General features: G+C 50.1%; 2 protein-coding genes across 2 annotated transcripts in view; both read left to right on the forward strand.

The window, feature by feature from the left end:
• The window catches only part of cfap65 (cilia and flagella associated protein 65), a 218878-nt gene extending 205220 nt beyond the window's left edge, over window positions 1-13658 (forward strand). The window contains exons 32-33 of the mRNA XM_055638826.1: window positions 58-141; window positions 13520-13658. Coding sequence (XP_055494801.1) covers window positions 58-127 — 70 coding nt within the window. The 3' untranslated portion in view covers window positions 128-141; window positions 13520-13658. The remainder of the gene's footprint in view (window positions 1-57; window positions 142-13519) is intronic.
• Window positions 13659-19613: 5955 nt separating this feature from the next.
• nhej1 (nonhomologous end-joining factor 1) overlaps window positions 19614-24094 on the forward strand; it is a 244592-nt gene continuing 240111 nt past the window's right edge. Inside the window, exon 1 of the mRNA XM_055638798.1 lies at window positions 19614-19657. The gene's annotated coding sequence lies outside the window, so the exon portion shown is untranslated. The remainder of the gene's footprint in view (window positions 19658-24094) is intronic.

The raw sequence follows: 24094 nt of genomic DNA on the forward strand, positions 1-24094 counted from the left end.
ATTGCAACATATAAACTGGTATTTATAAAAAAAATATCCCGATTTTCTCCTCTGTAGGAGTGGACCTAAAGATGGGGTAAAGGAGACTGGCACTGCGAATCTTCCAGTACCTCTGAGCACTGCCTAAAGCAGTGAACGTTGGTAGGAAACTATTTACTCTACCACTGACATCTTCTTCAACACCTTCCCATCTTTTCCCTCGTTAAAAATCTTTCCGCCTAATGAACCTTAATCTCTTCCAATTTCTTCCCTCGCAACGCTTTTTGTTTTTTGGACATTCATTGGTCCCACTTAATCGATTTTAATACTCCTCCACGCAGTTTCCATTTTGTTCGTTGACCTTTCAAGCATTTCAGCGTTCTCTGCAACCTGAGCGACTCTGATAGTTTGCTGCCTATTGTTCACACGAATTTGCTTTCTTCTGATGGCCACATGTTCAAACGCGATCATTGATCCCGCTTGGTGTAAAACGTGATCAGTCTTTCCCTTCTTTGCAAGCTCGACAAAAGTAAGATGAAATATTAATTTTTAAATTAAGCTTTTTTTGGTTGAATCAAGTTAAACGGAGATACAAGTTAATCAGGTGGAGATGCAAACAAGCTTGAAATCAGTAAAACGCTACAAAATGAAACAACGCCTAAGGACTCCTAATGTGCCGGAGTAGCTCAGCGGTTCAGCCAGCCATCTCTGGAGGAAATGGATAGGCGACGTTTCGGGCCAAGACCCTCCTTCGGTCTGAAACTGAAATGTCGCCTGTCCGTGCCCTCCAGCAATACTGCCTGTCCTGCTGAGTTATTCCAGCATTTTGTGTCCTTTTGTGTATTAACCAGCATGTGCAGTTTGTTGCTTCTGCAAAGCGACTCTAAATGTGCGAATCTTCTGCCTCGGTGATCTCAGAGGAGTTGATTAACCCCGCGCGACCGAGAGGTGGTTAATACAAACCGTGTCTTCCTGACCTGTCTCAGGCAAAGAGTACAGGGTTATAGTTCCAAGGGCTCGTTCCTGGTGACGATCAGAACCTCTGCAGCTACCTTTCCATTCTCTCTTACCGAGGGGCAACTCAAAGCAGCCATCACAGTCCATCGCAGTCTATCAGAGACCCTCCATACACACAACCCTGTGGTGTTCTGCGCAGCTTTGGATAATCAAGTCTCCTTGAGCGGGTAGCATTATAAAATAATAGTTATTTTAATCAACCTTCACTCCTTTTGACAGATACAGTAGTTAATCCTCGGTACTAGCCCAACAGCCCTTCAGCGATAATCCCGGGAGAGGTCCTCATTCTCCCATTGTTTTTTTTTTAGGTCAGGAATGCTGATGGCAATGGCTTTCTCCCACAGCTGCTCAGACTGTGACCAGGTTATGGACAGACTTAAACTCAATGGCATAGTCCAATGCTCAACCTCTGAGGAATAACCTGATATTAGCTTAATTAAATCTGATAGTAATCTTTAGCTTTCTCTGAATTTAGTACACAAGCTGCTGAAATTAGTGCAACCAAGATTTCAGCGAGTGACCTACAGCACGAACGTCTCAAGTAAGTGAAGTTAGTACCTCAGAAGTAACATAGCCTTAGCGTGTTCAGCCTCCTATAAGATATTTATAAGAAGGAATAGAATGCAACCAACAGAACCACAAACATTGCAGGTTAGAAAAAGGACATTTGGCCCAATGGCTACTAAGATTCTGAAGGGTTTGGACACGCTAGAGGCAAGAAACATGTTCCCGGTCTTGGGGGAGTCCAGAACCAGGCGCCACAGTATAAGAATAAGGGGTAAAGCCATTTAGAAGGGAGACGAGGAAACATTTTTTTCTCACAGATCGAGTGGTGAGTCTGTGGAATTCTCTGCCTCGGAGGACGGTGGAGGCGGGTTCTCTGGATGCTTTCAAGAGAGTGCTAGATAGGGCTTAAAAATAGCGGTGTCAGGGGATATCAGGAGAAGGCAGGAACGGGGTACTGATTGGGGATGATGGGCCATGATCATATTGAATGGTGGTGCTGGCTCGAAGGGCCGAATGGCCTACTCCTGTACCAATTGTCTATTGTCTATTGTCTATTGTCAATCCTCTTGTGCTGGCCCTCCAATTGGAGCGAATCTCATCGACCGAGGCGTTAAACGTGCAATTCATTCTGCAAGGCTGCAGCAAACGCAAAGGGGCTGGAGGAGGTTTAGTGGGTCTGACAGTGTCTGCTTCTTGGTGCTGCCTGACCCACTGAGATCCTACAGGACTTTGAGTCACACTTATGATTGCGGCATCCGCAGTCTCTTGTGTCTCCGATGCTGCAAGATTTCCCTGTCCCTATCCAGGTGCCTCCGGCAGGATTGGCAGATTTCAAACCTATTCTGGAGGAATTGCCAGCAAGGTCGTTCCACCTAAAATAGACACAAAATGCTGGAAAACCCAAAACGTCACCTATTCTTTTTCTCCTGAGCTGCCGTCTGTACCGTTGAGTTACTCCAGCATTTTGTGTCTATCTTCGGTATAAACCAGTATCTGCAGTTTCTTCTGACTCAGATAGCACACCTATCTGCCCTTTCCTTACCTGACAATACACAATAGACAATAAGCGCAGGAGTAGGCCATTCGGCCCTTCGAACCAGCACCGCCATTCAATGTGATCATGGCTGATCATCCCCAAACAGTACCCCATTCCTGCATTCTCCCTATATCCCCTGACTCCACTATCTTTAAGATCCCTATCTAGCTCTCTCTTGAAAGCATCCAGAGAACTTGCCTCCACCGCCCTCTGAGGCAGAGAATTCCACACACTCACAACTCTCCGTGAGAAAAAGTGTTTCCTCGTCTCCGCTCGAAATGGCTTACCCATTATTCTTAAACTGCGGCCCCTGGTTCTGGACTCCCCCAACATGGGGAACATGTTTCCTACATATCTGATATCCCTTTGCCTCCTTTTCATCTCTCGCCCTTGTCACTCAATCCACCTGTTTGCCAACCAAGCTCCCCCTCGCCTGTATCCATCTATCTGAAGAAGTGACCTGACCATAAACTTCCTCCAGAGGCGCTGCCCAGTCCACTGTGTATTCAATGCAAGATTCCAGACTCTGCAGTTCTTTGCGGCTTCTACCTAACACTCGCCAGGGTTGACTCTGCCACGAGCTCTTCATCAGCTTTTTACCCCCTGCTAGTATCCGTCTGCTGGTGTCCCGACCAGAAACGTTGCCTGTCCATTCCCTCCACAGATGCTGCCTGATCCACTGTGCTGCCCCCAGCACTCTGCTTTACTTACGAGAAACTTGCGTAGGTAAAACACTCACTTTTTATCCCACGGTTACCCGTTTAATACCAAAGATTCCCGTTGTGACCAAAAAGCAATTGATGAACAAGTCCCTGATGGGCCTGTCCCACTTAGGCGACTCTTGAGGTCTAGTTTTAATGGAATTGACCTACGACACCTGGTGAAAACCGACAAACAGCAAAAATTGTCGCCACTATCACCAAACATTTTTCAACGCGTTGGATATTTTTGCGGCAGTCGCCCAAGTGGGACGGGCCCGTAACTCTCAGTCCACAATAAGGTAGATTGAAAGTGGCATCAATTCTATCACCGAGCATCAGTTCCTCACCAAACCCTTGTCCTCCGATGATCTGGCTTCCTCCAGGATCCTTCAGGCCCAGACGCAGGGGTCAAAAGAGACAAATTCAGTAGACGATTCGTTAAGGCGGCGTTTTGGCCAAGAGTGGCCTGGTCCAAGTACAATTCAAGTCAATGAGAATCGAAGAAAACCATCTTCACTGGCCGCTGCACCCAACACACTCCAAATGGTTCAGGAACAAGCAAAGCATCTTTAGAGAAGCAACTCCACAGGAGACAAGCAACTCATTTCCAGGATATTGCTGCTGAAGATGAGTATATTTATTGTCACATGTACCGAGGTACAATGAAAAGCCTTTGCGTGCTCATCAGTCACTGGGAAGACGGTATATGATTCCAATTGAGCCGTCCGCAGTGTACAAGTACATTACAAAAGGAATAATACAAATAATAGTTAGTGCAAGGTGAAGCCAGTAAATTCCGATCAAGGATAGTCTGAGGGTCACCAATGAGATAGATAGTAGTTCAGGATCGCTCTAGAGTTGATGGTAGGATGGTTCAGTTGCCTGATAACAGCTGGGAAGAAACTGTCCCTGAATCTGGAGGTGTGCATTTTCACACTTCTGTACCTTTTGCCCAATGGGAGAGGGGTGGAGAGGGTGAGACTGGTCCTTGATTATGCCGCTGGCCTTGCCGAGGCAGCGTGAGGTGTGGATGGAGTCAATGGAAGGGAGGTCGGTTTGTGTGTGTGATGGTCTGGGCTGCGTCCACAACTCTTCTGCAATTTTCGGCTGAACTTCCTCAGAACCCGTTCGCTGTTTTCATCAGAGTCCTTCCCTCCACCCTCAGGTCAGAGGTGGGGGTACATGCAGATAGTTGCACACTGCACAGTTCTAAAGAAGGGTCCCGACCCCCGAAATGTCACCTATCCATTCCCTCCGCAGACGCTGCCTGACTCATTGAGATGCTCCTGCCTCCAGCTCTGGATTCCAGCATCTGCCGTTCCTTGACTCGCCATTTTACTGCTCTGTTCTGTCCATGTCAAACAATCATAGTCAAACGGTCATAGAAACATAGAAAATAGGTGCAGGAGTAGGCCATTGGCCCTTCGAGCCTGCACCGCCATTCAATATGATCATGGCTGATCATCCAACTCAGTATCCCGTACCTGCCTTCTCTCCATACCCTCTGATCCCTTTAGCCACAAGGGCCACATCTAACTCCCTCTTAAATATAGCCAATGAACTGGCCTCGACTACCCTCTGTGGCAGAGAGTTCCAGAGATTCACCACTCTCTGTGTGAAAAACTTTCTTCTCATCTCGGTTTTAAAGGATTTCCCCCTTATAAACAGGAAGCAAAGAGTAGGAGTAAACGGGTCCTTTTCACAATGGCAGGCAGTGACTAGTGGGGTACCGCAAGGCTCAGTACTGGGACCCCAGCTATTTACAATATATATTAATGATCTGGATGAGGGAATTGAAGGCAATATCTCCAAGTTTGCGGATGACACTAAGCTGGGGGGCAGTGTTAGGTGTGAGGAGGATGCTAGGAGACTGCAAGGTGACTTGGATAGGCTGGGTGAGTGGGCAAATGTTTGGCAGATGCAGTTTAATGTGGATAAATGTGAGGTTATCCATTTTGGTGGCAAAAACGGGAAAGCAGATTATTATCTAAACGGTGGCCGATTGGGAAAGGGGGAGATGCAGCGAGACCTGGGTGTCATGGTACACCAGTCATTGAAGGTAGGCATGCAGGTGCAGCAGGCAGTAAAGAAAGCGAATGGCATGTTGGCTTTCATAGCAAGAGGATTTGAGTATAGGAGCAGGGAGGTTCTACTGCAGTTGTATAGGGTCTTGGTGAGACCACACCTGGAGTATTGCGTGCAGTTTGGTCTCCAAATCTGAGGAAGGACATTATTGCCATAGAGGGAGTGCAGAGAAGGTTCACCAGACTGATTCCTGGGATGTCAGGACTGTCTTATGAAGAAAGACTGGATAGACTTGGTTTATACTCTCTAGAGTTTAGGAGATTGAGAGGGGATCTTATAGAAACTTACAAAATTCTTAAGGGGTTGGACAGGCTAGATGCAGGAAGATTGTTTCCGATGTTGGGGAAGTCCAGGACAAGGGGTCACAGCTTAAGGATAAGGGGGAAATCCTTTAAAACCGAGATGAGGATAACTTTTTTCACACAGAGAGTGGTGAATCTCTGGAACTCTCTGCCACAGAGGGTAGTTGAGGCCAGTTCATTGGCTATATTTAAGAGGGAGTTAGATGTGGCCCTTGTGGCCAAGGGATCAGAGGGTATGGAGAAAAGGCAGGTACGGGATACTGAGTTGGATGATCAGCCATGATCATATTAAATGGCGGTGCAGGCTCGAAGGGCCGAATGGCCTACTCCTGCACCTAATTTCTATGTTTCTATGTTTCTATCCTTAAGCTGTGACCCCTTGTCCTATGTCCCCAACAGCGGGAGCAATCTTCCTGCATCTAGCCTGTCCAACCCCTTAAGAATTTTGTAAGTTTTTATAAGATCAATAAAAGGTTTATAGCTTTTACAATAAAAGGCTATCTATCTATCTATCTATCTATCTATCTATCTATCTATCTATCTATCTATCTATCTATCTATCTATCTATCTATCTATCTATCTATCTATCTATCTATCTATCTATCTATCTATCTATCTATCTATCTATCTATCTATCTATCTATCTATCTATCTATCTATCCCCTCTCAATCTCCTAAATTCTAGAGAGTATAAACCAAGTCTATCCAGTCTTTCTTCATAAGACAGTCCTGACATCCCAGGAATCAGTCTGGTGAACCTTCTCTGCACTCCCTCTATGGCAAGAATGTCCTTCCTCAGATTTGGAGACCAAAACTGTACGCAATACCTGGTTTTATAAAGGCAGCCCTGAGAAAGCTTAATACGAGGGATGACAAATGGACCTCTGCTCAGTCCATCCTAACCTACCTGATCTCCCGGTTGCTCAGCACTACAACTCCCCCTCCCATTCCCAAACTGACCTCTCTGTCCTGGGCCTCCTCCACTGTCAGAGTGAGGCCCAGCGCATATTGGAGGAACTGCACCTCATATTTCACTTGTGGACAAAATTGCTGGAGAAACACATTGGGTGAGGCAGCATCTATGGAGCGAAGGAATAGGTGACGCTTCAGGTCGAGACATATATCGCTTGGGTAGTTTACACCACAGCGGTATGAACATTGACTTCTCTAACTTCAGATTGCCCTTGGTTTCTCTCTCTCTCCATCCCCTCCCCCTTTCCAGTTCTCCCACCAGTCTTACTGTCTCCGACTACATTCTATCTTAGTCCCACCTCCTCTCCTGACATCTGTGTGAAGAAGGGTCTCAACCCGAAACGTCGCCCATTCCATCACTCCAGAGATGTTGCCTCACTCGCTGAGTTGCTCCAGTATTTTGTGTCGACCATGATAAATGGTAAGTTATATTAATTGCCCCGAAATGCCAGGCCATGCCAGTTTAGTTTAGTTTATTGGTGCATGTATTGAGGTACAGTGAAAAGCTTTTGTTGCATGCTAACCAGTCTCCAGAAGAGGTTCATAATTTCCTTTTAGAAACATAGAAAATAGGTGCAGGAGGAGGCCATACGGCCCTTTGAGCCAGCACCGCCATTCATTGTGATCATGGCTGATCGTCCCCAATCAATAACCCGTGCCTGCCTTCTCCCCATATCCCTTGACTCCACCATCCCCTAGAGCTCTATCTAACTCTCTTAAATCCATCCAGTGATTTGGCCTCCACTGCCCTCTGTGGCAGCAAATTCAACAAATTCACAACTCTCTGGGTGAAAACGTTTTTTCTCACCTCAGTCTTAAATGGCCTCCCCTTTATTCTAAAAGACTGTGGCCCCTGGTTCTGGACTCACCCAACATTGGGGCCATTTTTTCCTGCATCTAGCTTGTCCAGTCCTTTTATAATTTTATATGTTTCTATAAAATATCCCCTAATCCTTCTAAACTCCAGTGAATACAAGCCTAGTCTTTTCAATCTTTCCTCATATGACAGTCCCGCCATCCCGGAATCTCCTTCTGAATCCATTATTGATATTCAAGACATCAACTTTCAACTCATGACGAGACGGAGTACAGGGAGGAGATTGAGAACGTCGTGTCCTGGTGTCGAGACAGCAAGCTTCCTCTCGATTGTCAGCAAGACAAAGGAGATAGTGATCGACTTCAGGAAACAATGCGGTGCTCGTACCCCAGTCTGCCTTGACGGTGCCGAAGTAGAGATGGTCGAAAACTTCAAATTCCCAGGAGTCAATATCAGCACCAACTTCTCCTGGACCACCCATATTGAAGCAACGAACAAGGAAGCACACCAACGCCTCTACTTCCTTAGAAGGCGTAGGAAGTTTGACATGTTCCCCACAACTCTCACCAACTTCTACAGATGCGCCATGGAAAGCATTTTATCGGGATGCACCCCAGCACGGTTTTGGAACAGCTCCATCCAAGACCGCGAGAAATTGCAGCGAATTGTGGACGCAGCCCAGACCAGACCATCACACAAACTAACTTCCCTTCCATTGATCCCAGGGCATCCAGAGAACCGACCTCCACCACCCGCCCTCTGATGCAGAGAATTCCACAGACTCACCACTCTCTGTGAGAAAAAGTGTTTCCTCATCTCTGTTCTAAATGGCCCTACTCCTTATTCTTAAACTGTGGCCCCTGGTTCTGGACTCCCCCAACATCGGGAACATGTTTCCTGCCTCTAGCGTGTCCAAACCCTTAACAATCTTATATGTTTCAATGAGGTATCCTCTCATCCTTCTAAACTCCAGAGTGTACAAGCCCAGCTGCTCTAGTCTCTCAGCATATGACAGTCCCGTCATCCCGGGAACATGTTTCCTGCCTCTAGCGTGTCCAAACCCTTAACAATCTTCCCTTTCAAGGCCCTTGCAAGGCACAATCTCTGTGGTGTTATTGATTTGCTCCCTACTTGTCGATGGGAGTAGCTCCGAGTCCACTCAAGACGTTTGACTGTGTTCGGAACAAAGTCGCCCTGCGCGATTGTTAACTCCTTCAATGCCGCCACCAATAGTTGGCCGCTGTGTGTATAAAGTACAAGGTGCACTGAAGCAACCCTGCCCGGGCTTCTGTGGAGATGCATCCGGCTAGTCAGAGTCAGCTTACATTGAACACTTCCTCTCAGTCCGCATCGGAATACGTGATTGCCCAGCTGACAACAATTTTAATTCCCCTCCCCCTTCCCCTTCCCATTCCCATTCCCCTCCCCCTCCCCCTCCCCCTCCCCTCCCCCTCCCCCCCTCCCCCCCCCTTTCCCCTCCCCTTCCCCTTCCCCTTTCCCCTTCCCTCCCCTCCCCTTCCCCTTACCCCTTCCCCTCCCCTTTCTTTTCCTTCCCCTCCCCCCTCCCCTTTCCCCTCTCCTCCCCTCCCCTCCCCTCCCCCCTCCCCCTCCCTTCCCCTCCCCCCTCCCTTCCCCTCTCCCCCCTCCCCTCCCCTCCCTCTCTTCCCCTTCCCCTCCCTCCTTCCCTCTCCTCTCCTCTCCTTCTCCTTCCTCCCCTCTCCTCCCCCCTCCTCCTCTTCTCTCCCTCTCTTGTCCTACTCTCCATTATCCCCTTGTCCTTACTCCCTTCTCCTATGCTTTTCTCCCCCTCCTCCCCTCTCCTCTCCCCCTTCCCCTCCCCTCCCTCTCCTTCCCCCCCCTTCCCCCCTCTCCCCTTCCTCCCCTCCTCTCCCCTCCCCCTCCCCTCCCTCCTTTCCCCTCCCCTTCCCCTCCCCTCCCCCTCCCCCCCCCCTCCCCTCTCCCCTCCCCTCAGCCCCCTCCCTTCCCCTCCCCTTCCCCTCCCCCTCCCCTTCTCCTCCCTCTCCTCCCCTCTCTCCCCTTCCCTCTCTCCTCCTCTCTCCCCTCCTCCCCCTCTCCTCCCTCCCCCCCCTCCCCTCCTCCCTCTCCCTCCCTCCTTCTCCTCCCCTTCCCCTCTCCCCTCCCTCCCCTCCCCCTCTCCCTCCCCCCCCTCTCCTCCTCCTCCCCCTCCCCTTCTACCCTCCCCTGTCCCTCTCCTCTTCCTCCCCCCCCCCCTCCTCCTCCCCCTCCTCCCTCCCTCCTCCCTCTCTCTTCTCCCCTCTCCCTCCCCTCTCCTCCCCCTCCCCTCTCTCCCCCCCTCCCCCCCCCCCCCCTCTCCCCCTCTCCCCTCCCCTTCCCCCTCCTCCCCTCTTCTCCTCTCCCCCTCCCCCCTCCCCCCCTCCCTCCTTCCCCTCCCCCCCCCCCTCCCCTCCCCTTTCCTCCCCTCTCCCTCCCTCCTCTCCCTCCTCCCCTCCCCCTTCTCCTCCCCCCCTCCCCCCCCCCACCCACCCCCCCTCCCCCCCCCCCCTCCCTCCCCCCTCCCCTCCTCTCTCCCCTCCCTCTCTCCCTCTTCCCTCCCCCCTCCCCTCTCCTCCTCCCCTCTCTCCCCCCCTCTCTCCTCTCTCCCCCTCTCCTCTCCCTCTCCTCCCCCCTCCTCCCCCTTCCTCCCTCCTTCCCTCCCCTCCCTTCCCCTCTCCCTCCCCTCCCTCCCCCTCTCCCCTCCCCTCTCTCCCTCTCCTCCTCCCCTCTCTTCTTCTCTCCCCCCTCCCCTCCCCCCTCTCCCCTCTCCTCCTCTCCTCTCCCCTCCCCCCTCCCCTCCTCCCCTCTCCTCTCCTCCCTCCCTCTCTCCTCCCTCTCTCTCTCTCTCCTCCCTCCCCCTCTCCCTCCCTCCCCCTCCCTCTCTCTCCCCCCTCTCCTCCCCTCTCTCCCCCTCCCTCCCTCTCTCTCTCTCTCCCTCCCCCTCCTCTCCCCTCTCTCCCCCCCCCCCTCTCTCCCCCCTTCTCCCCTCCTCTCTCCCCCCTCCCCTCTCCCTCTCTCCTCTCTCCTTTTCTCCTCCCCCTCCCCCTCCCTCCCCCCTTCCCCTCCCTCTCTCTCTTCTCTCTCCCCTCCCTCCTCCCCTCCTCTCCTGCTCCCTCTTCCCCCTTCCCCTCCCCTCTCCTCTCCCTCTCCCCCCTCCCCTCCTTCCCCTCTCCCCCCTCCCCCTCTCCTCTCCCCCCCTCTCCCCTCTCCCTCTCCCCCTCCCCCCCTCTCCTCTCCCCTCCTCCCCTCTCCTTCCCCTCCCCCTCCCCTCTGTCTCCTTCCCTCCCCTTTCTCTCCCCCTCTCTCCCCCTCCCTCCTCCCCTTCCTCCTCTCCCCCCCTCTCCTCCCCTCTTCTTCCCCTTCCCCTCTCCCCCTCCCCTCCCCCTCCTCCCCTCTCCCCCTCCTCCCCTCTCCTTCCCTCTCCCTTCCTCCCCTTCTCTCTCCCCTCTCCCCCTCCCCTCCCCCCCCTCTCCCTCCCCTCCTCTTTCCCCTCTCCTCCTCCCCTCCCCTCTCCCCCTCCCTTCCCCCCCCCCCTCTTCTTCCCTCCTCTCTCCCCCCTTCCCCTCCCTCCCCTTCTCCCTTCTCTCTTCCTCCTCCCCGTCCCCTTCCCCTCCCCCCTTCTCCCCCTCCCCCTCTCCTCTCCTCCCCCCTCCTCCCCCCCCTCCTCCTCCTCGCCTCCCCCCCTCCCCCTCCTCTCCCCTCTCTCCCCCTCCCCTCTCCCCTCCCCCCCCTTCCCTTCTCCTTTCTCTCCTGTTAGTATTGGAATGGGACCCCCCCTCCCTTCTCAAATTTCCCCCCACCCCCCTAATTTTTCCTCCTCCTCCTTACCCCCTCCTCTCTCTCTTCACTCTCTCTAATTTCCTGCCCCTGCCCCCCCCTCCTCCCTCTCCCCCCTCTCTCCCCCCCCTCTCCCTCCCCTCTCTCTCTCTCTCTCCCCACTCTCCCCCTCTCCCCCCTCTCCTCTCCCTTCTCTCCCCTCCTCCCCCCCTCTCCCTCCTCTCCTCTCCCTCCCCTCTCTCTCCCCTCCTTCTCTTCTCTCTCCCTCTCTCTTCTCTCCTCTCATCCCCCCCTCTCTCCCCCCCCTCTCTCTCCCCTTCTCCCTCTCTCCCCTCTCTCCCCCTCCCCCTCTCCCCTCTCCCCCTCTCTCCCCCCTCCCCTCTCCCCCCCTCTCTCCCCCCTTCTCTCCCCTCTCCTCCCCCCTCTCTCCCCTTCTCTCCCTCCCTCTCCCCCCTTTCTCCCTCCTTCCCTCTCTCTCCTTCTATCCCCTCTCTCCTCCTCTACTCTCTCCTTCTCTCTCCCTCTCCTCCCCTCCTTCCTCTCTCCCCCTCTCTCTCCTCCCCCTCCTCTCCTCTCTCCCCCCTCACCTCTCCCCCCCTCTCCTCTCCCCCCCTCTCCCCCCCCCCTCTCTCTCCCCACACTTCCCGAGGTCATCTATTTCCAGTCCTGATTTAGACAACAGACAATAGGTGCAGGAGTAGACCAATTGGCCCTTCGAGCCAGCACCGCCATTCAATGTGATCATGGCTGATCGTCCCCAATCTGTACCCCGTTCCTGCCTTCTCCCCATATCCCCTGACTCCGCCTTCTTTAGGAGCCCTATCTAGCTCTCTCTTGAAAGCATCCAGAGAACCGGCCTCCACCGCCCACTGAGGCAGAGAATTCCACAGACTCACCACTCTCTGTGAGAAAAAGTGTCTCCTCGTCTCCGTTCCAAATGGCTTACTCCTTATTCTTAATCTGTGGCCCCTGGTTCTGGACACCCCCAACATCGGGAACATGTTTCCTGCCTCTAGCGTGTCCAAACCCTTAACAATCTTATATGTTTCAAGGAGATTCTCTCTCATCTAAACTCCGGAGTGTACAAGCCCAGTCGCTCGATTCTTTCATCATATGGCAGTCCCGCCATCCCAGGAATTAACCTTGTGAACCTACGCTGCACTCCCTCAATAGCAAGAATGTCCTTCCTCAAATTAGGGGACCAAAACTGCACACAATACTCCAGGTGTGGTCTCACTAGGGCTCTGTACAACTGCAGAAGGACCTCTTTGCTCCTATATCCGATTCCTCTTGTTATGAAGGCCAACATGCCATTCGCTTTCTTCACTGCCTGCTGTATCTGCATGCTTACTGCTGTTCAAAGAATGTTGTCCCATCCATACTAGTCCTACCTGCCCCCCTCTGCCATCCATGCACCAGTCCAAATGTCTCTTAAGTGTTACAATAGTACCTGCCCCAACTACCTCCTTGGTTGATAGGGTGGCACGGGGGCACAGCGGTAGAGTTGCTCCCTTACTGCACCAGAGACCAGGGTTCGATCCTGACCACGGGCGCTGTCTGTACGTTCTACCCGTGACCTGTGTGGGTTTTCCCCGGGTCTCCAGGTTTCCTCCCATGCTCCAAAGACGAGCAGGTTTGTAGGTCATTTGGCTTCGGTAAAGATTGTAAATTGTCCCCAGTGTGTGCAGGATAGTGTTAGTGCGCGGAGATCGCTGGTTGGAGCGAACTGAGTGGGCCGCGCTGTATTTCTAATTGAAATTAAACTCCCCCCCACCCCACCCCCGGCAACTCATTCTATATGCCCACCACCCTATGTGTGTAAAATAAAACTGACATCTAAATTCAGTTGTGCAATCACCTCAGACAGTTCCCGAGTCTCAATATCAACTGCAATAGGCCATTCAGCCCTTTGAAACAATACTATCTTTAAATGATAATACAGCTGGCCTGGTAGACACAAATGCTGGAGAAACTCAACGGGTTAGGCAGCATCCGAAGGAATAGGTAACGTTTCGGGTCGAGACCCTTCTTCAGACTGATGGATCCTTCAGTGCTTCTACTCTGGGGCTGTTGAAAGCATCTTGTCCGGCAACATCTCAATCTGGTTTGGGAACAGCTCTGCCCAGGACAGGAATACTCACCTATTCCTTCGCTCCATAGATGCTGCCTCACCCGTAGAGTTTCTCCAGCATTTTTTGTCTACCTTCGATTTTTCCAGGATCTGCAGTGCTTTCTCATACAGCCGACCCGTCTCAGTCTTAACGGACAATTTATATATGTTTCTATTTCCCCCCTTGCTTCTTCAACCAGAGCCAAGAGCATGCCTGAGTTGCGGAGGCCAGGACTACTTACACCTTTGAAATTGAAGTCGCAGTCCCACAGCGGGATCCCGAGCAGGCGATGGCTAAAGCCCACTGTCTTTGTCAAAGGCCTTTCGGCCTTGAGTATTCTCCGCGGCCGAAACATCTGAGTCTCGCGGTAACCTTTCCCCAGCGGAGGTGCACGGGCACGAAAGCACCACTCTGGGACTTTGAACTGGACCAAATACAAAACAGAGGAGTATAAGACTCGACGGGGTCAATCCGGGATTTTAAAAATATGTATTTTATCAGATTAAATTTATGTTTTATTTTTTAGTAAAGTTAGTAAAAATGTTCACACTGTTTAAAATTTATACAATGGAAAGATTAACTGTTGCATGAGATGTTTTAGGCTAAGTGGTACTCAATGTAAAGGATGAATTTAATAACTAAATTTTGTTTAGTTTTCCAATTTTTGTTATTAAAGAGAGTTTGCAAACAGTGCCTTTTCATTGTATAAATAAAATAATTAAAGGTGTTAATGCAACTGAATTTTGATCTCAGGTTTATTTTACCACTGCTTTGGCCTCGTTCCTTGACAAGTACCGGCGGCACGGTGCCACGGCTGCCTCACAGCGCCAGAGACCCGGGTTCGATCCTGACCTCGGGTGCGGAGTGTGCGTGTTCTCCCTGTGACCGCGTGGGTTTCCTCCGGGTGTCCCGGCTCCCTCCCTCATCCCGAAGGCGCACGGCAATGCGGAAGGAAACCGGAGCACCCAGAGAAAACCCACGCAGTCACGGGGGGAAGGTGAAAACTCCGTATGGACAGCACCCGTAGTTAGGATCGAACCCGGGTCTCTGGCGATGTAAGGCAGCAACTCTACCACTGCGACACTATGCCACCCCAGTTTGAAGTCTATGAAGATATGTATTCACTGGAATTTACAAGGATGAGAGGAGATCTTATAGAAACATGTAAAATTATTAAGGGATTGGACAGGCTAGATGCAGGAAACATGTTCCCCATGTTGGAGGAGTCCAGAACCAGGGGGTCACACAGTTTAAGAATAAGGGGTCAGCCGTTTAGGACTGAGATGAGGAAAAAACGTTTTCACCCAGAGAGTTGCGAATCTGTGGAATTCTCTGCCACAGGAGGCAGTGGAGGCCAATTCACTGGATGTGTTCAAGAGAGAGTTAGATTTAGCTCTAAAAGAATCAAGAGATATGGTAAGAAAGCAGGAACGGGGTACTGATTTTGGATGATCAGCCATGATCATATTGAATGGCGGTGCTGGCTCGTAGGGCCGAATGGCCTACTCCTGCACCTATTTTCTCTGTTTCTAAGATCTGAGCTGAGTCCAGCACGTTGAAGCAATCGCAAATAAAACTCACCACACCTCGACTTCCTCAGGTGTTTGAGGAGATTTGTCACGTCACTTAGGTCATATATAAGTTTAGAGGAAAGGTTTAGCAGCATATGGGACAAACAGCTAAGTGGGACTAGGCTTAGCTCTTGGGTGACATGGCCCAGTAGGGCTGTAGGGCCTCAGTTCAGTTTGAGTTCAGTTTATTGTCACGTGTACGGAAGTACAGTGAAAAGCTGTTGCTGCGTGCCTTCCAGTCAGCAGAAAGACAACACATGATTACAATCCAGCCATCACGTGTAAGAGCATCCTTACCAACTGCTCACAGTATGGTATGGCAACTGCTCTGTCTCCGACCGGAAGGCATTGCAGAGGGTGGTGAAAATTGACCAACGCATCACCGGTTCCACGCTCCCCCCCATTGAGTCGTTCCAAAGCAAGCGCTGTCTGCGGAGGGCGCTCAGCATCGCCAAGGACTGCTCTCACCCCAACCATGGACTGTTTACCCTCCTACCATCCGGGAGGCGCTACAGGTCTCTCCGTTGCCGAACCAGCAGGTCGAGGAACAGCTTCTTTCCGGCGGCTGTCACTCTACTCAACAACGTACCTCGGTGACTGCCAATAAGGACACTTATTATTATTTTTTTATTCAAATCGTTGTTATGTTGCTCTTCAAGAGAGATGCTAAATGCATTTCGTTGTCTCTGTACTGTACACTGACAATGACAATTAAAATTGAATCTGAATCAGATACATGATGAAGGGAATAACTTGAATAACATTTAGTGCATTATAAAGACAGTAAAGTCCGATTAAAAATAGTCCAAGGGTCTTCAATGAGGTTGATAGTAGTTCAGGACTGCTCTCTGGTATGGTAGGATGGTTCAGTTGCCTGATAATTGCCTGGAAGAGGGGTCCCAACTCGAGACATCACCAATCCATCTTCTCCAGAAATGCTCCCTGATCCGGTGAGTTATGCTGGAGTGACTCAGTAGGTCAGGCAGCATCTCTGGAGTAAAAGGACAGGTAATGTTTTGGGTCAAGACCCTGCTTCAAACGGAAGGGTTCCGACCCGTAAAGTCACCTATCCTTTTCCTCCAGGGATACTGCCTGACCCGCTGAGTTACCCCATCCCCATGTCCTCAAGTCAAGTCAAGTTTATTTGTCACATACGCATACGAGATGTGCAGTGAAATGAAAAGTGGCAATGCTCGCGGATTGTGCAACAAAACTACAAAACAGAATGGAACAGAAACACATATTCACATATTATATATTTGTGGGAGAAAAAAAAGAAAAAATAGCAATTTTAAAAAGACGCCACCCAACAGTAGAATGGTTCAGTAAAGTTAGTCCCTGGTGAGATAGGAGTTTACAGTCCTAATGGCCTTTGGGAAGAAACTCCTTCTCAACCTCTCTGTTTTCACAGCATGACAACGGAGGCGTTTGCCTGACCGTAGCAGCTGGAACAGTCCATTGCAGGGGTGAAGGGGTCTCCCATGATCTTGTTGGCTCTGGATCTTCACCTTCAGATACACATTTCCTGCAGGGGAGGCGAGTGTAGTTCCTATAGTGCGTTTGGCCGAACGCACTACTCTCTGCAGAGCCTTCGTGTCCTGGGCAGAGCAGTTCCCAAACCAGATTGTGACGTTTCCGGCCAAGATGCTTTCCACAGCCACCGAGTAGAAGCAGTGGAGGATCCTCGGAGACACTCTGAATTTCCTCAATTGCCTGAGGTGGTAAAGGCGCTGCCTTGCCTTACTCACCAGTGCTGCAGCGTGTGATGTCCATGTCAGATCCTCTGAGATGTGGACTCCCAGGCATTTAAAGCAGCTCACCCTATCCACAGTATCCCCATTTATCTTCAGTGGTGTTTTGTGTATGAACCAACATCCTCAGTTTCTTGTTCCTGCTGCTACAAACAACAAACTACAGGTTAATACACAAAGGACACAGAGGGCTGGAGTAACTCAGCAGATCAGGCAGCATCTCTGAAGAACATGGACAGGTAACGTTTCAGGTTGGGATCCGTCTTTTATGGATATGTGTGTCCTTGTTTCTCGGTCTAAAATGAAATTGCAAGCAGCATAGATAATTTAGCATCTCCAGGCAGCATCATCTTCGGTAAAATCCAGCACCTGCAGTTCCTTCCTACATATTTTGTCTGGAAAAAGCTGTACTGGTTCTGGTTCTGGTTCTGGTTGATAACTGCGCAAACACCTCATCAGTCGTGATGTGGCGCAGGTCGGAGTGAGTAGAGTAGCGATTTGATTTTGAAGTGGGCCTTTTTCACCAAGTTGAGGAGATCCAGTTGCTCATTCCTCCTGTTAAATGACTTAACATCGGGAGCAGCACGCGTGTGGTGGGTGGTAACATATTCCATTCCCATAAGGGCCTGTCCCACTTGGCGCCTCATTTGCGCCTCATTTACGCGTCATATGTAAAATAGGTCGACCCGTCGTGATGCTGTCTGGTCCGCGTGACGTCATTAGAATACCCTGCTGCGCGCAGCGGCGCATGGTCACGCACAGTGACGTAACCATGCGTCACCGCGCGATGCACGTGAGACGTCGGGATGCCAACGTGGGGACCCAATGCATCAGCGTGCGTACCCAATTTGTCAGCGTGCGTACGCGATACATCAGCGTGCGTACCCAACGCGTCAGCGCGGTTACGCGATACATCATGCAGGTGGTGCGCAAGGGTTACGTGCTGCACATGTATCTGTACACCCTGGAGCGCCGCGCGACACCGCATGCGATTCCACGCATCACCATGCGCAACGCGTGCGTCACCCACACGCACCCCACGCGTCACGATGCATCGACCTATTTTACATAAGACACGTAAGTGAGGCGCAAATGACAGCCCAAGTGGGACAGGCCCTTTATCGTCCTCGGGTAGAGGCAACCTCGGAGCACGGAGCGGGAGTGGGCGCCGTCTGTGTATGGCAGCCTGCCCGCAGTCCGTCTCTACACCTTTTTTTATTTTATTTTATTTTAAGTCCTGTTGCAAAAATGTTAGTGGAGGTCTTCTATGTGGGGGGTGGGGGTGGGGAAGGGGGAAACTTTATTTCTTAGTCACCTACTTGGTCGGAGAGGCAGAATCCCTCCAAGCTGCTTCTTTGCCCCGTCCTCGCGGCCTACCATCGAGAATGGAGCGCCGTTTCCTGTCGGGACCGGCTGGGACTACAGCTTCGGCGGCGATGGCGCAGCGCTGGGATACCAACACGGAGCAGGCGATGCCTTACCGGGTCGCCGTGCGGTAAGCTCCGGAGCGCTGTGGCCGTCGATCCCAACATCGCGGAGCTGGGGCTGCGGGCGTCCGGCCGCGGGCGGCGCTGGATTTGGAGCGCCGTGGAGCCAGGGTTCGAGTTCGCCGGGGTCGGAGCTCCAGCCGGCGCGGCCTGAGGACTACGAGTGCCGCGGTCTCCGGGGAGGAGGCAGCCGCTCCAGACTTTTCCAAGCCGCTGAGGAATGTTTTACCCGACGCCGAAGTTCCATCTGTGAGATTCAAAAATCACAAATGCTCTTGAGACAAATTCAGACAAAGAAGTGTTTTTATTAATTTCATATTCTGCAGAATAGGTGCCTCTCCTCTGATGTCCCCTAGAGGCACAAAGAAAATGGAGATGCTTTCTATCTTTATACCCTTCTTCACTATGGTCACTACCTCATATCTCCCCATCGAGTTTCGTCCAATCATAACATAAAGCCCACATTCCCACGAGAAAGTCCAGGAATGTCTCGGACCATCTCCTGACGTCAAAGACTCCCAAGGCCTTCTGCTGAAGTTTCTATCTGTTTGCTACTTTTTATCTAGAATTTCTCTCTGTTCTGTATATTGTTACTTTATTCTACCAGCAGACTGGCTTCTGCTGATAAGCTAATTTCCTTCTAAGTTATATTTTTCAGAGTTCTAGTATAAATCAACGATCCCTATTAACCCTTTTCTCACACATCTTCACGGCAAGAGGGCCCTGAAAATCATCGGACTGGCTGCACGGCCACAAATGGGCCCCGACCTCGGGTGTTTCACAGAGGAAGAGGCTTAACTTTCTGGTGCCTTTCCCCACAGTGGAAAGTTTTGATTCTGCTGTGGGGGGACGTTTGTGTTGAACTCTACAATGTGTTGTGTCCATTTCATTCATTTTTTTTTAACCTTTTTCTATGGTTTGTAATGGAAACTTATTATTTAATTTATGTAAAGCACTTTGGTGTCAATGCGAGTTGACTTAAAACTTACTTACTTACTAAACTCCATGGACAAGTAGGATGTTTGTTTTCTTGGGTTTTGTGAGATTCAAAAATCACAAATGCTCTTGAGACAAATTCAGACAAAGAAGTGTTTTTATTAATTTCATATTCTGCAGAATAGGTGCCTCTCCTCTGATGTCCCCTAGAGGCACACCGAAGATGGAGATGCTTTCTATCTTTATACATTCCATTTCATTATTATCACAAGAATTTCTCTCTGTTCTTATATCTTTACTTTCTAATCTACTAGCAGTCTGGTTTCTGCCTTATTTCTTTCTAAGTTATTTTTCTATCCCTAGTCTAAATCAACCATGCCTGTTAACTCTTTCCTCACAGGTTTGAAATGCAGTTGGATTCATGGGAAATGAGGGGAAACAAAATCACCATTTGATTGTCAAGAAACATTGTGGGGGGTGGGGGAAGTAATTCTGTGTGGCAGAGTCAGCGCTGAGGGCGGAACGTTTGTGAGGAGCTCTGTGTTGTGTGCAGGGAGATTGCGGACGGCCAGGCTGCAGCACCAGGAAGTAAGTAAGTCACAGGGAGAGGGAGAGAGGGAGAGAGGTTTGTTTATCTATTTATAAAACTAGATATTTTCAGACAATTTCAACCACTAAATCTTTAAATGTAACTTCACTACTGGGGCCCTGTTGACTCTGCCGGCCCCACACTTGCCTTCAATGCCAGCAAAACCTCTTTATGTCATATTTCATCATTTTTAACATTATCTTGCTTTAGAAAAGATTTAAAACTCCTGGAATAGTTGTAACCGTGTTTATGTGATGATATGCAATGTGTAACCAAACTGAACTCAGCTTAGACAATGTATAATTAGTGCTTTGGGCTTTTTTTTTAACTTATTATTTCTGGTCTGCCATTCTTGTTTTAAACAACCTTGTTTGACTATTTAGATTCAGATTCAGATTCAGATTCAGATGCAACTTTATTGTCATTGTGCAGTGTACAGTACAGAGACAACGAGATACAGTTAGAAAAGCGACATAAATATGAGCAATAAATAAATCTATTTACGTGCATACAGTCATAGTATTTTCTTCCTGGAGGAAGGAGTGTCCGGGGGGGGGGGGGGTGATTGGCAATCACCAAGGTGCAGAGTTAAGTTGTGTAACAGCCGCCGGAAAGAAGCTGTTCCTGAACCTGCCGGTCCGGCAACGGAGAGACCTGTAGCGCCTCCCGGACGGGAGGAGGGTAAACAGTCCATGGTTGGGGTGAGAGCAGTCCTTGGCGATGCTGAGCGCCCTTCGCAGACAACACTTGCTTTGGACAGACTCAATGGAGGGGAGTGAGGAACCGGTGATGCGTTGGGCAGTTTTCACCACCCTCTGCAGTGCTTTCCGGTCGGAGACAGAGCAGTTGCCATACCGTACTGTGATACAGTTGGTAAGGATGCTCTCGATGGTGCAGCGGTAGAAGTTCACCAGAATCTGAGGAGACAGATGGACCTTCTTCAGTCAGGAAGAAGAGACGCTGGTGAGCCTTCTTGACCAGTGTTGAGGTATTGTGGGTCCAAGAGAGGTCAGCGGAGATGTTGAGGGGAGAATAAGAGGAAGAATTTTAACTTTTCAGTCCCCCCCCCCCCCAACTTCACCAGCTAATAATTATCTTAGGGAGATGTGGAGACAAGGAACAGCAGATGATGGTTCTAAACACTTGCCTGCAAATGTGATGGCTATGTTAATATTCTCTATACATTACAGGCATTTGAGACTTTTAAGAATCTGGACTGTGTTATCAAACGAACCAATTCAAAATTATCAAAGAGAACCAATTCAGAATGACCAAAGAGGGCGGCAGTGTGGTGCAGCTGGTAGTGCTGCTGCCTCATAGCGCCAGAGATCCGGGCTCAATCCTGATCTCAATATCTGTCTGTGTGCAGTTTGATGTTCTCCCTGTGATGGATGCATTTATTCCAGTTTCCTCCCGCATCCAGAAGACGTGTGAGCCTCTGTAATATTGTCCCTAGTGTGTAGGGAGTGGATGCAAACGTGGGATAACATAGAACTAGAAATGGAGTAACTCAGCGGGTCAGGCAGTATCTGTGGAGAACATGGATAGGTGACGTTTCACAGAGTGCCGGAGTAACTCAGCGGGTCAGGCAGCATCTCTGGTGAACATGGATAGGTGACGTTTCACAGAGTGCCGGAGTAACTCAGCGGGTCAGGCAGCATCTATGGAGAACATGGATAGGTGACATTTCACAGAGTGCTGGAGTAACTCAGAGGGACAGGCAGCATCTATGGCGCTAAGGAAATAGGCAACGTTTCGGGCCGAAAAACCCTTATGGTATTTCCAGAAGGATTTCGGCCCGAAACGTTGCCTATTTCCAGAAGGATTTCGGCCCGAAACGTTGCCTATTTCCTTAGCTCCGTAGATGCTGCTGCGCCATAACTCAGCGGGTCAGGCAGCATCCGTGGAGAACATGGATAGGTGACGTTTCACAGAGTGCTGGAGTAACTCAGCGGGTCAGGCAGCATCTCTGGTGAACATGGATAGGTGACGTTTCACAGAGTGCCGGAGTAACTCAGTGGGTCAGGCAGCATCAGTGGAGAACATGGATAGGTGACGTTTCACAGAGTGCTGGAGTAACTCAGCGGGTCAGGCAGCATCAGTGGAGAACATGGATAGGTGACGTTTCACAGAGTGCTGGAGTAACTCAGCGGGTCAGGTAGCATCTGTGGAGAACATGGATAAGTGGCGGGCACGTTGGCGCAGCGGTAGAGTCGCTGACTCAACAGCGTCAGAGACCCGGGTTTGATCCCGACTACGGGCGCTGTCTGTACGGAGTTTGTTCTTCCTCCCCGTGACCTGCATGAGTTTTCTCCGGGTGCTCCTGTTTCCTCCCGCACTCCAAAGACGCACAGGATTGTGGGTTAATTGGCTTCTGTAAAATTGTGAATTGTCCCCAGTGTTTTCCTGCGACAAGTGTTAGTTAGTTCAAAGATAGACACAAAATGCTGGAGTAACTCAGTGGGACAGGCAGCATCTCTGGAGAAAAGGAATGGGTGACGTTTCGGGTCGAGACCCTTCTCCAGACTGATGCTAGTTTAGTTTAGTTTAGAGATTCAGCGCGGAAACAGGCCATTCGGCCCAACGAGTCCGTGCTGACCAGCGAACCCCTCACATTAACACAAGCCTACGCACAATAGGGACAATTTACACTTGTATCAGGAATACAAACCGAAGGCAACTAACCAACAAACCCGTACGTCTTTGGGGTGTGGGGTGGAAACCAAAGATCTCAGCAGAAACCCGCGTGGTCACGGGGAGAACGTACAAGCTCAGGACAGCCAAGCGCCCGTAGTCGGGATTGAACCCGGGTCACTGGCTCTGCAAGCGCTGTAAGGCAGCAACTCTACCACTGCACCCCCGTGCCGTTAGCGTATGTGGATCGCTGGTAGGCACGGACTCGTCGGGCCGAAGGGCCTGAATCCGTGCTGTATCTCTACGCTAAACTAAAGACGAATGAGCCACAGGCATGAGAGGAGAGAAGGTTTCTCTTCAGACACTAATGCGTTGAGGGGTACATGTACAATGCATTGCTTTTTTTTTTTTTTTAAACATTTTATTAGAAGTTAATACAATACAAAACAATACAGTGGGATCTAATTTTAAGTGCCAACTATGTCATAACGTAATACATTCCATGTACAACCTCTAGTTTTATGTTTTTGAAAAGGAAGTAAGAAAGACAGGAAAAAAAAAATAGAGAGAAGTAAAAGAGGAAAAATAGATAGGAGAAAATAGAAAAACGTGAAGTGCGTATATAAGAAAAGAAAGAGTAGAAATAGGAGAGAAAGACCCTTAAAAAAGAAATTTGCATTGCTGAGGGAGTGCTAAGCAGTTATCTCTCATTTAAGATGTTAACCTGAGATGCTATTTGCTCTCTCTGGTGAACTTGGCTTGACTATTTATGTATGTTGCAACTGCCCTGCTTGGGCAGCATGCAAAACAAAATCTTTCACTGTGGAAAGGGGGAACTGCATATGCTGATTTACAAGAGAATACACAGAGTGCTGGAGTAACTAAGCAGGCCAGGCAGCATCTCCCCTCTTCCATCAGGCAAGAGGGGCAGGACCCTTCTTCAGAGCTGTGCTGTGTGATGTGTAGTTATCTGTATGCATCTCCAGCTCTGGCCTTCGAATGGAGGGAAGGACTTTGATGAAACAGCGAAACGAGGAAGGTCAGCAGAGAGTTGTGGATGCAGCCCGGACTGTCACATGAGCCAACCTCCCTTCCATTGGCTCCATGTACACCTCACGCTGCCTCGGCAAGGCCAGCAGCATCATCAGGGACCAGTTTCACCCAGGCCACTCCCTCTTCTCCAATTCTCACACAGAGAGTTGTGAGTCTGCGGAATTCTCTGCCTCAGAGGGAGATGTGGGGGAGAAGGGGGTGGGTTTACGAAAAGGGGCCAGGGAGAGGTTACCGAAAATTAGAGAATTCAGTGTTCTAAAATTAGAGAATTAAATAGCTAGAGAGGGCTCTTAAAGATAGCGGAGTCAGGGGATACTGATTGTGGATGATCAGCCATGATCACGTTGGATGGTGGTGCTGGCTCAAAGGGCCGAGTGGCCTACTCCTGCACCTATTGTCTATTGTCTATAATTCGACAAAAGGAATAGCATGAAAACGAACACCTCCAGATTCAGGGACAGTTTCTTCTCCGCTGTTATCAGACAACTGAACCATCCTGTCACCAACTCGTGAGTGGTCCTGAGCTACCATCTACCTCATTGGGGACCCAGGCATTATCTTTAATCAGACTTTAACTGGACTTTATCCTGCGCTAAAAGTTATTCCCTTTATCCTGTATCTGTGGACAGTTCGATTGTAATCATATTTCGTCTTTCCGCTGACTGGTTAGCACACAACAAAAGCTTTCCGCTATACCTGTGATAATAAACTAAACTAAACTCAAGAATGAATGAATACGTTTATTGGCCAAGT

The sequence above is a fragment of the Leucoraja erinacea genome, chromosome 7, assembly GCF_028641065.1.
Source record: "Leucoraja erinacea ecotype New England chromosome 7, Leri_hhj_1, whole genome shotgun sequence".
NCBI lineage: Eukaryota > Metazoa > Chordata > Chondrichthyes > Rajiformes > Rajidae > Leucoraja > Leucoraja erinaceus.